The sequence below is a fragment of the Perissodus microlepis genome, chromosome 11 (genome assembly GCF_051167445.1).
Source record: "Perissodus microlepis isolate ML-2025 ecotype Zambia chromosome 11, ASM5116744v1, whole genome shotgun sequence".
NCBI lineage: Eukaryota > Metazoa > Chordata > Actinopteri > Cichliformes > Cichlidae > Perissodus > Perissodus microlepis.
Window position 1 is genome coordinate 9062914 of NC_140471.1, and position 11850 is coordinate 9074763.

Consider the following 11850-nt stretch of genomic DNA (forward strand, 5'->3'; position numbering starts at 1 on the left):
ATGCGATTTCCCACACCAGTGCGAACTCTCAAAGTGGATCACGCTTTATTTCAGTCTGACTTCCAACTTTGCACGAAAGCGCTGGCACACCGAGGCCCCCCGTGTTAAAACCAGCGTCTATGGGCTCCTTTTTAAGTTGGCAGGGTTACGATTTTTTTTTTTTAAATGTGGGATGTTGAGCTGGGGGGAGTGAACTGGGAGTAGGACAGCAAAGTCAGGGGCAGTCGATAAGGAGAAGTTTTAGTTGTATTTCGAAAGACAAGAGGATCTTCCATCCCAGAGACCAGACACAGGGCCAGTTGTGCAGAAACACAGATTTAATGTGGCTTCCTCTCCCCGCCTGACTTAATTTTTTCGGCTCTGGCTGGTTGAAAGACTTGGAGCAGACTTTTGTGGATCATGGAGAAGCATTTGCGAGTACATGTGCCATCTGCTGGTCAAACAGCAGATCCATATATACAAGGACTCAACTACTTATGATGCCTTACTTAAGGGCTTTATTGAACCATTTCAGTCTTTGTCATAAAAGAATCATCTCTGGATAATATGCAGTTGTCTTATAAATGTTTATAGGGTTGTCCACCTTTTCCTTTACCCTAAAACACTGCTCAAAACTTCCCTTTTCACTGTGCAGAAAATCGTGCAACTGTTAGGAGGCAGCTGAGGCTCTGGAGATTATATTCCACTGCGTGTCATGTTTTTATGCATGCAGGCTTTATCAGACATCTTCCTCATCATTCCAGTTTGTATGTATCTGCCATTATTCACGCAAAACATTTCATTTTTGCACCCATAATAAGAATAAATGGCCATATTCATTACAGTCACGTTGTTGTTTCAGCTCGATGATCGTATCAGGGCTACAAGGCAAAACATGGGCTCCCAAGCATGTATCAAACTCAAACAAAAATGAAACTGAATGACTTTATTTTTTATCCATTTGTAAAGAAGACATTTCTTTTTTGCCTACAAAACATTACAAAAAAAAAAGATTACTCAGCCCACACATTTGCTCCCTTTAGTCTTCGTCACTGTGATTCTTTCATGAGGTGTGGTGCGACCGTGAAGCATCTACAGCACCCACATTTAGTTCCCATGTCTCCACTGCTTCTGCAGAGAGGCTGAGAAGAATTCAGGCCAAGTGAGATGGATGTTCCCAGGATCCTCTTTGTATACTGCTGCTGAAGGGGTGACCGCTTTCGTCCTGTTATTTGAGCTTTTCCATTTACAGCTCCATCATTTCCTCTTCCACAGTCTTTCCACTAGTTTCAACATACCTCTCTTGCACCCCGAGAGTACTGGTTGGTTAAATGTTAAGGAAAACCTGACAAACTACACATAGATTGGCTGTTATTTCTTGGCATAAGAAATCCTCTCAATAAAACTGTAAACACTATGATACTATTATGCTTTTCAGACACCTCCTGTAAATCTTTATATTTGGCATCAAACCAGATGAGTCACTGTGAGTCACCACGACGATCAGGAAAGGATACGAGTTGAACTGGAAGTCTGCCCCCACAGCAGCTGACATCATGGCCTGCAGATTCCTCTCCTCCAGGTCTCCAAAGCAGTATCCGTTGGCCTTGTCCACTGCTCGTAAGACCTGAATCATGCTCTCTTTGTCCTGGAAACCAAAAAGAGAAGTGCTTGATCCGGGGCTTTCCCACAAAGAGAAACTACCCACTGATCCCCTCAAGTGAGATTCACTTTAGAAAGAGGATGACAAAGCCTGTTTGAAAATGTGTAAGCACAGATTTTTCAGATTCTTCTTTGTGTGTTATAAGATGTTGTCATAATGACATAAGCAGCACGCACATGCAAAGCAATAAATCCTCAAACTTCACTGACCTCAAAAGCTCTTTTATTTTTGGCTGCTTTAGGCACCATAAGTGGGTAACCAAGGTAACTAATGGCTGCTTAAACTAAGAACATGTACAAAGCATGTGTGCCAACCTGCCTCACGCATAACTTGCTGGTGCCACATGCAGTGATGGCACATGGTCTAGACTCCTGTCTCTGTGCACACACAGGATTAAATCACTCTTTATAAAGAAGCGATGTCAGGGAACGAGTGCAGAGTGCAGACAGCCCTCTCCCCCAATCCATCTGCACAAAATTGATCCAACCTTCAATTTGAAATGCTAAAAGCGATTTATGATTTAACGGTTCAAATAATGAAATATGAGGCATGTGACTTTTAGAAACACTTTAAAGGGTTAACGGAAAACGAACCGTGACGTCTGGTCAGTATGGATGCTTTATGACTACTTCAGAAGAAAGTAAAGAACTCTTGTTTTGCACTCAACATCTCACAGAAGCATGACGCAGATACATTAATTAAGTAATAACAATGAAAATTTGTCGAGTTCACTGGCAAGACATGGCATTTGTTTTTATGTGTACTCTCTAGACCTGTTAGTGGTCCACACAAACTGAACCCATCCATCCATCCACACACTCTCTTAACCACTAATCCAGTTCAGGGTTGTGTCAGGGCTGGCACGTATCCCAGCTATCACTGGATGGGGTACATCCTGGACAGGTTCCCAGTCCCTGACACAGAGACAGACAATCACTCACACTATATAGCCAGTTTAACCTAACGTGTAGATCTTTGGACTGTGGGAGGAAGCTGGAGTACCCAGAGAGAGCCCACGCGAGCACAAAGAGAACATGCAAACTGCACACTGAAAGGCTCCAGCTGGCCGTCAGGTTGGAACCAGGAGCCTTTTTGCTGTGAGGCGACAGTGCCACCCCCCTGTTAGTCACTCAACATTAGAGCAATGTATTATACATTCCACTGGTCTTTAACCAACAAACTCCCCAGTGCAAAGCCTGTGTGATGTTGGCATGTGTGAATAAAGCAGGCAAGCACATCTGAGCAGACTGAGACTCTGAGAAAGGACACCTGTGGAAATTATCACTACTAGATTCTCCCCAAACTGCAAGAACTTCATGTGTGAAAGCAGCTTATTTTATTTTATTTAATTCACCAAAGCATATTCTAATTTACTGGGAGTTAAACAGACATTACTGGCTCTTCTTTTGCAGTTAATACCAAAAAGCAGCGCTGGTACCTGTACATTGAGAGGGACAAAGGACACAAGGCTGTAATCTTGTACGACCTCTGCCAACTTTTCATTTAGGTGGCGGAATTTTTTAAAGAAGGGGTCTGCAGCCAAGTGATCAAGAAGATAGGTCAGGTCCATGACCTCTGTGTAGAAGTCAAGGTTGAAGGCTGGAAAAGAGTACAAGACAAATGTTACCAAGGATGATGATGACAAGCAACCAGTTGTGAAATTAAATAACTCAGCTGGCAATCAATGCCGGTATAGTTTTTTTTTCTTTTATCCTACTTTCTTAGAAGGGAAACAAAGAAATATGATTTCTAAAAAGACCTTTAATGTCTTAATCTCACTGTCTTAGAACATTTATCCAGCACAAATCAATGTGATTCATCAGATAATCTCTGACTACAGCCTGTAAAAGCTGTTTAAAGCAAACCCTTATTAACTCACCCAGCTTGCCATACTGCTCCATCAAGTCCATCTTGGAGAGAACGTTGACATGGGGAAGCTCGACATGCAGCATCGTAGACAGCGAGGTGCACAGCACTGAAATGAACTTGGCTGGATCAGCACAGTAATGGGAGTCCACGAGGTGCACCGCTGTGAGCTAAAAGAGAGGACATCAGCCCTAAAATTCATCTTATGATGTTAATATAAATTCACCTTGTTGTGTTAAAGCTGTGTCTACATGATGGCTGTGTGGGTAAGGTAGGAGCTGTGAAGGCTCAGCAGACATACAATAATTATCTAATGATGAAGCTCACCCTGAAATTCCACTTGGCCAGCTGTGAGAAGATATTCTTCACTGAGTTCTGGTGGGTGTAGAGCTCCACCTGTCCAGGACAGTCAAACAAGAAGTAGCAGTCACTGTACTGTTTCAGCTTCTCCTCCAACCAGTCCAGATTTGCTTCCACGTATTCCATGCAGTAGAGAAGTCCACCATTGGGCCCCAGCTTTAAACCTTCCATGACATCGTCCAAAGTCACCAGCTCTGAGATATCTACCGCACAGGAATAAGGTATCCCTTCATTGGCTGGATCCATGTTCACAACCACCACCTTGCGTCCCAGGTGAGTCAGAAACTCTTGCATCCCTTGGCAGTAGGTGGTTTTCCCCGAACCCGGGGGCCCAATAACCACCTGACCGAAACGCAGGGAGGGCTTCGCTTGTGTCTGCTTGGACATGGCTTCAGACTCGCATTAGATGGTGCTAGGATGTCCTGTGCAGGGTACCAACTGGGGTGTTGGCTGGCAGGGTCACAGGATTTGGTATGAAGAGTTCAGTTTGTCTTCCACCAACTACATTAAAAACTCATTAAACACTAAATAAACCTGGACCTGCCATCCACTCGGGTCAGACAAGACTTGTACAAAGTAGCTATTTAAATGTTTATGTACGATAAATCGTAAGTCTACTCAAAACATATGTGCAGGTCCTTAATATAATGTTGACTTTTACTGTAAATTACAGCAATACTGACTGATATTTACCGTTTGCTGATGCTATATTTACATGCGTATGGAAGTCGCTAACACATGCTAACGCTACTCGGAAGTATATCCAAGTTACGTAACTGGCGTGTCAAAATAAAAGCCGGTTGTTAACATGGCGCGACGTGCAGGACTAATTTCAGACTACATTTTTTTCTAAATCATCTCATCCTTGTTCAAACACCACATTATTCCGTCATTAATAGCTTGGTACAATTCATACACATGTGTATAGTTAATATAGGAAAACTAGATTTTGTGTGAGATTAAAAATTAGAGACACTAATCACATGAAAAAAGGATTTTAACACATATATATATATATATATATATATATATATATATATATATATATATATATATATATATATATATATATATATATATATATATATATATAGAGAGAGAGAGAGAGAGAGAGAGATACAGATATAGGTGTGTGTGTGTGTTTAAAAAAAGAGTTCCATGATGCTAAAATGGTTTTAATTAAATTTTATTAAAGTCATCTTTGTGATCTTTGTGGACCAATGCTGCCACCTGGTTGCCACCCTCTGTACTTCATACTTGTGTTCGGCTGCCGTCTCAGCAAGGTATCGCCTCTGTCTATGTCTTTGGGTTTATCATACACTGTAGTTATATGATAATCTGTTCTGGCCTTTTTTATAGGATGTAAGACCAATTTCTCTCCATGATACCTGCAAAAAAGAAAAGGAAAAAAACAACACAGCATCAGCATCACCTACCTCACATACCAAAGCTTAAAATTATATTAGTATATATTAGCTGTTAAGCTGCATCCACACTGGAAGCAAAGTGAGTGACATCCTGCAATTTCAAGTGACTAAGGGCGGAATAACTGCTGGCGTTGGAAAGTGGGTTGGATGTAAAATTAACTTCTTTTAACTTCCTCCATAGGATCGAAACAACTACCAATGAGACTGAAGAATAGCAGTATTGATTGACACCTGAGCCTGGAACAAGCGACCTGCCGTCAGCTGGAGAGCAAAGTCGATCAAAATCTTCTGTTGATTGTGCTCATGCTCACCCAAAGCCTCTTTTACAGTTGGGATGTTGCCCCTCATTTTCAAGTGCTTCAGAAATTCCAATCTGGCTGTTTCCCAGGCCTTCACCTTCCCTCCAGCCTTGTTTCTCCATCACACGACGCCCAAAGCCCTAATCAGAGAAAAAATATATGTGCAGTTATCTGATGTGTAACAAGAGGAAATATTAGATTAAGTTATATGTGATGGCAACCTCCTCACCTTAGTGAACCTCTCAAAGCGGCCAATAGACTGATTGTGCCCCGATCCATCTTCATGACCTTCCCTCAGCCTCTTTTCATACCGCATTGTGACGTAATCTCGAGCATCCATGTCACCTCCATCTGTAAAAGGACTTGGTTATAGGAAATCTGACTCTGCATTAATAGACCACAGTTTAGTTAGTTAGGGTAAAAAAACCTTACCTTTATCATAGTAAACACTCATGTCAACATCCCAGTCATCGGCTGTTTCTTCATCAAAGTCTGAAAAACGAGAGAAACACACATGAATGTAATCACACAGTCGCTGTTGTTTTGTTAGCTATTTGTTCATGATGTAAATCTCTGGTTACACCACATCCCTCTATTGAATTGAGATCTGGTGACTGTGCCATTTGAGAACAGTGAACTCATTGTCATGTTCAAGAAACCAGTTTATTATGATCTCAGTGTTTTCACGTGGCTTGTTATCCTGCTGGAAATGGGTACACTGTTGTCATAAAGATGGATGTTCATGGCGAGTAGCAACACAAAAGTAAATTGTGACATTTAAATGATGGTCAGTTGGTACTAAGAACCCCAAAGTGTGCTAAGAAAATATTCCACACCCCAGCAGTTGACACAAGGCAGGATGAATCCATGCTTCCATGTTGGTTACTCCTAATTCTGATGTTCCGATGTTTCCAATGTTTTTTTCCAGTCTTCTTTTGTCCGGAGTTGTTGAACTTTTGTGAACATCAGTTTCCTGTTCTTAGCAGACATCTGCTGCTGTAGCCCATGTGCTTCAAGGTTTAACATATTCAGAGATGCTGTTCTGCCCCCCCCTTTTTTAACGAGTGATTATTTGAGCTACTGTTGCTTTCACTCATAAAGAAGTATGGCTGTTCTCCTCTGACACCAAACGAGGCATTTTCACCCACAATTTGCTGCTCACTTTATATTTGCTTGTTTTTGGACCGTTTTCTGTAAACCCGACAGATGGTTGTGTGCGAAAAACGCCGGAAGATCAGCAGTTTCTGAAATACTCAGACCAAACTGTCTGACAGCAACAACTATGTTTCAAGTTATTTAAACCAGCTTTCTTCCCTATTCTGATGCTTGGTTTAAGCTTCAGCAGGTCGTCCTCACCACGTTCGCATGCCTAAACTCATTCAGTTGCTGGCATGTGATTGGCTGATCGAATTTTTGAATTAGCAAGCTACTGAAGAGGTGTATCTAACAAAGCGGCCAGTGTGAGTATATTTGCAATTATCTTTTAATGTATGTTATTGTAGAGCGGAATTTGTTTGTCAGCATCTCGACTGAATTGATTTCTTATACTAATTAACACATACAGACACTTTCAGTTTGCCTTTCCACACCTATTTTACCTAAAGTTTGCTTAATAACCTGCACACCCCCATTGCTCGTTTATTAACACAGTATAGTATGCAAGCCTTTTTCTTCAAAGTGCATTAGTGTTTTTGGTGCCTACCTCCTTCTTCCTCTTGCCAGTACTGAGCATCAGTGTAGAACACCAGACCTGAGCCTCCTTTTTCCCACTTCAGCTCAATCTCTTCTTCAAACAGTCTCTCTTTGGTTCGCTCCTGGCTTGTTACATCGTCATGCAAAGCCTCGTGGCGTTCCCACTCCTCACAGCAGTCATCATCCTACAATCAATCACATGAAGAAATTAGCAAACTACAATAAAGGGATGATGATGATTTTAGTTAGGCTGCACCTAATGGACAGCCGACACAAACTAAAACCAACACATTTATCCAACACGCTGACAGACAGCTGGTTGATAGGTCTGAACTGAACCTACATCATCAGCATTCGACTGCGCATCCTCTTCCTCTGCGTCTTCCTTCTGTGCTTCATCAGCCTCAGTGGTTTCTGTGTTATCACCCAGCTGCCTCGATCCTAAGGATGAACCAGGCAAAGTACCTGGTCCTGATATTTCATGTCCAGCAGCTGTTAATACAGTCTCTTCTGTGGCTGGAAGTGTGCAAGTGTCATGGTACTGGAAGGGCACATTCCCATAGCGACGGTTGGAACTGGTCTTGGGGAAAGTGAGCCCCAGTTTCCGAATGAGGCGTGGAGGCAGGCGACAGGCTTGGATGAGCTGGAGAAACACTTTTACGGATGTGCCCACATTCCCGTTCTGCATCAGAGCAGGTGGATTCAGTTCGGAGAGGCTTCTGAGGTCGGCCTCTGTGAATCGCTCTGTTAAGGAAACACGGTGCCGCTGTTCATACTTTGTTTTATAGGGGAAAGATCCGTCATCTGAAAGAAAGAAAAAATAATAATACATGTACAAACAGTGACAAAAACCACATGATGTGAAAGGTTCGTGCATCTCTTACTTCTAGGCTGGGTCATTGTAATTCCTTACTGTCAGGTTCTCCTAAAAACTTCCCATAAAGCCTTCAGTGAAAACCAAAACAAAACATAATGCCGCAACGAGAGTGCAGACAGGCACTAGAAAGAGAGATCATATTTTTCCCCATACTGGCTTCTCATCACTGGCTTCTTGTTAAAACCAGAACTGAATTTTAAATCCTTTTCCTCACATACAAAGCCCCCATCTTATCTTAAAGACCTTACAGTTTAATATCATCCCAGTAGCACTCTTAGCAGGCTTATGACTTATGGAGTTTCCAAAAGTAGAATGGGAGTCAGAGCCTTTAGCTGTCAGGTCCTCCCCAGTGGATCCAGCTCCCAGTTTGGATTCAGGAGACAGACACCTCTTCTACGTTGAAGGTTAGGATTTAAACTTTCCTTATTGATAAAGCTTATAGTTAACATCATAGTCACAATTTTTTTTTGTTACAGGCTCAAGGTGCTGGGCTGAGGCTTCCCATGATGCACTGAGCATATAGTCTCCATTCCCATATGTTTAATATGCCACTACTGCATGATCTTAACTTTTTTTTAGTCCTGCTTGTTGTCTATATGCTCCAGCCTGAGCCTGGTTCAGCTGGAGGTCTCTTCCAAATAAAATCAAGTTCTTTCAGACACCAGTATAGGAGACCCGTGTGCCGTAACGCTATTGCCTAAGAGAGGCCTAAGTTCAAATCTGCCCCACGGCCATTTACTGTGTGTCTTGCCCATGCTCTTTGTCCCAGCTTTCCTGTCTTCCCTCCAATAAATGCTGCCCACGGCAGATCTTTTGGAATCTCTCTCCAACACTGTGGGGTGACTGTAACTCGAGAGGTAGAGCAGGTCATCTACTAATCAGAAGCTTGGAGGTTTGATCCCTGGCATACAGACAGGAGAAGTGTTACAATATTGAGTTGTATTTTGAGCAGCTTCAGCAACTAACCAAGTTTCTCTCATCCATCAGAGTGTCAGTGTTAGACAGAAAGCAATTTAAAAAGTGCTTCTATGAATTGGTGAAGGAGACAAGCTGTAGGAAGCACAGCAAGTGTTCAGGTAGAAGAAAAAAGTTAAAGTATATAAGACCCAGCCAATTGTAATGTCTGTCTTCTTCTTTCAGCTGCTCTCCTTAGGGGGTCACCACAGCTCATCTCCCTCCATCTCAATCCCGTCCTTTGCATCTTCTTCAAGGCATAGGAGATGGAGGCAGATGCTACCTTACAGTTAACAGCAAAATATACCTTCACCCATGTCAGCTTCACTGCCACAAGGACAGATCCAGGAAATCATCCTGGACGTAATACGTTTTAATAATCCTCCACATCTTTTGAAATTCAGTTTTGCTTTGTTGATTTAAAAGCATTTCCCCAAATATAAGATAAATAAATAATTTCTTATTTTTATAATTCTGGCTGTGATTTTCTTCTAAGGCTCACAACAGAGGCACAGGAACTACAGCTTTTATCACTGGATGATAACTAATACTCCTCACCTTGACCTGTCAATGACTAATGTGTCATGTGCCACATTAATACGTCGCATATGACATTATTCACCTTTGTCGTAGGAAACTTTGACTCTCTTGATAACACATCGTCTTGCCAGCCAGTTTCCCTTCGCGTCGATCCAGTGGTTCCCCGCATACATCCTCACGAACCTCTCAGCGTCCTTAGCGCGAACTGAGACGATGCAGCAGCACGACCTCACCGCCGGCTTTGACTCAGCTGGGATCTTTGTTAGCTCAGCGGACTCCGAAGATGAGGAACGGAGCTCCGAGTCATCTCCAGACACCGAGCTCTCAGGCGCTCCGGACTCCCTGAGAACCTCCGGCCTGTGTCGGTAGTGAAAACAATGAAAACCTCCGCTTTCTATGAACTGACTGAAATAATTCCTCAGGTCCGCTGAGCGAAACGCGACAGGAATGTTGGTTATTGCAAAATACACCGGAGGGTCAGCTTCAGCGTCCGCCATGATTGTTTATCTTCAGGAACATTCGTAAATGACGTCATATCCGCTTCCGCAGACGTTACAGAAGTAAAGCTCATCAATTCATAAAGTTCATTAGTAATAATTACAAATAACAATTATTAACCATGTCAAAAAAAATCATGAAGTATTAAACTTAAACGCAAGAAGACATCTTGGCAAAACCTGCAGGAACTTTTTCAGGGAGTTATTTGAAAGAATTATCTGAAAATAATATTTCGACCTTTTTTCTAAAAGTAAGAATATATTATAGTTTAATTCGATTTTAATCTCAAAATGAGCGCTAATATTTTTTCCTGCGCAATTTTTAGGTGTTATGAACAAAACATTTTAATTAATCAAATCTGATTAAATAAAAACAGCCTGGGAAATCCCTGCTTTTTATTCCCTTTTGCTGAAGGACCCGTCCCATCCTGGCAACAAACTGTTCCAACTTCTGCAATCTGGTAGAAGGTTCCGCATCATCCGGGCAAGGACAGGGAGACTCAAGAGGAGCTTCTATCCCCAAGCCATCCGGGCCCTAAACACACACACACCCGCCCTCTCACATCATCTATAATTGACTGAGACAGGACTCTCTTCCAGACACTCTAAACCAAGGCACAATGTACATTCCAAATTCCTTTAATTTTAAATATGTTTATATTGTCTATTCTGTAAAATAGTCCGATGTCTATTCATATTAATGTACAGAATTCACCTGCTTGCTTTGCTGCTACTACTGCACATTCACCCAATGTATATACTATTTAGATATATATATATATATATATATATATATAATGTTCTTCCTCTACCCCCCCCCATTTTTGCACATGTCGAGGAGCGTGTCAGGCTACATTTCACTGTGTGTTATACTTGTATAACTATGCATGTGACAAATAAAGAACCTTGAACCTTGAACCTTGAATTCTCCATCATAATTAAATCTAGGATATCTGGAGAACTCTCGTCCTAACGTCTTTTCTGAAAGTACTTTTTCTCTTTCTACTATTGCATATGCTGTTTTTGGTTTTATGAGACTGCTACATTATATTGTTTATGCATGTTTTACGGATGTAAATGTTTAATGTTGAACTCATTTAAGCTTGCTTTTTTATAATGTGCGTACAGTTTAATATACATCAACACATCATAATATATATGAGTGTTGCGTTTATAGCGTCCCTGACCTGTCAAAGCCTGTCAAAGGCTGACTTTTAAGGTAGCTCTTAAAAGTCAGCCTTTTTTATGGACTCAGAAAACAGCCCTGTTTACCTTTGAACATAGCTTGTTACAGCCAAGACCGTTTTTAACTCTTTATATATCAGAAGGAGAAGGCTCTCAACCCATAAAGGAACACGTCCTCATTCAGTTTAGCAGAAAATATCAAATTAAAAATCACAGAATCCAGAGATCCACAGTTTTTCACTGTAATCTCACAATTTAATAAGTGGCTGTCAGACAAATGCAGTGGAGTAAAGGAAGGAGTACAGAAACGGTTAGCTCAACTTTGAATGTCAGTATTTAAACATTTATTTATTTAGTGTACACTGTAGATACAGTGGACATTCACATGTACCAGCTTGTGTGTGTGTCTGTCAGTCACAGTTTTCAGGACCCCAACGCCTGACTACAGACAGACAGAAAAAAACAAAAAAAACAAAACATTTTTCATAATCAGCTTGAATTCAAAGTCCAA

The 11850-nt window shown here is 41.6% G+C and overlaps 2 protein-coding genes across 2 annotated transcripts; both read right to left on the reverse strand.

Moving 5' to 3' along the window:
- Positions 1-910: 910 nt before the first annotated feature.
- On the reverse strand, positions 911-4700 carry gpn2 (GPN-loop GTPase 2). Its single transcript, XM_084944772.1, has 5 exons — positions 3836-4700; positions 3522-3678; positions 3081-3241; positions 1497-1627; positions 911-1298 (listed from the first exon to the last, which is right to left on the reverse strand). Exons 1-5 carry the CDS (start codon positions 4253-4255, stop codon positions 1226-1228), a joined length of 942 nt encoding a protein of 313 aa, XP_084800898.1. The 5' UTR covers positions 4256-4700; the 3' UTR covers positions 911-1225.
- A 338-nt stretch (positions 4701-5038) lies between these two features.
- Positions 5039-10195, reverse strand: gpatch3 (G patch domain containing 3). Its single transcript, XM_084944749.1, has 7 exons — positions 9740-10195; positions 7630-8090; positions 7297-7471; positions 6027-6086; positions 5824-5945; positions 5607-5734; positions 5039-5256 (listed from the first exon to the last, which is right to left on the reverse strand). Exons 1-7 carry the CDS (start codon positions 10152-10154, stop codon positions 5064-5066), a joined length of 1554 nt encoding a protein of 517 aa, XP_084800875.1. The 5' UTR covers positions 10155-10195; the 3' UTR covers positions 5039-5063.
- Positions 10196-11850: the final 1655 nt, after the last annotated feature.

What these genes read in the sequence shown, in the direction of transcription:
- gpn2 (XM_084944772.1), bottom strand. Translation starts at nt 4,255, where the DNA reads ATGTCCAAGCAGACACAAGCGAAGCCCTCCCTGCGTTTCGGTCAGGTG. An exon ending in GGAGCAGTATGGCAAGCTGG is followed by an intron (nt 3,242 to 3,521) that starts GTGAGTTAATAA and finishes ACTCTTTTCCAG; the next exon opens with CCTTCAACCTTGACTTCTAC. An exon ending in TTGTCCCTCTCAATGTACAG is followed by an intron (nt 1,628 to 3,080) that starts GTACCAGCGCTG and finishes TTTGGTTTCCAG; the next exon opens with GACAAAGAGAGCATGATTCA.
- gpatch3 (XM_084944749.1), bottom strand. Translation starts at nt 10,154, where the DNA reads ATGGCGGACGCTGAAGCTGACCCTCCGGTGTATTTTGCAATAACCAAC. An exon ending in CAAAGTTTCCTACGACAAAG is followed by an intron (nt 8,091 to 9,739) that starts GTGAATAATGTC and finishes TCTTTCTTTCAG; the next exon opens with ATGACGGATCTTTCCCCTAT. An exon ending in CTGGCAAGAGGAAGAAGGAG is followed by an intron (nt 6,087 to 7,296) that starts GTAGGCACCAAA and finishes CTCGTTTTTCAG; the next exon opens with ACTTTGATGAAGAAACAGCC.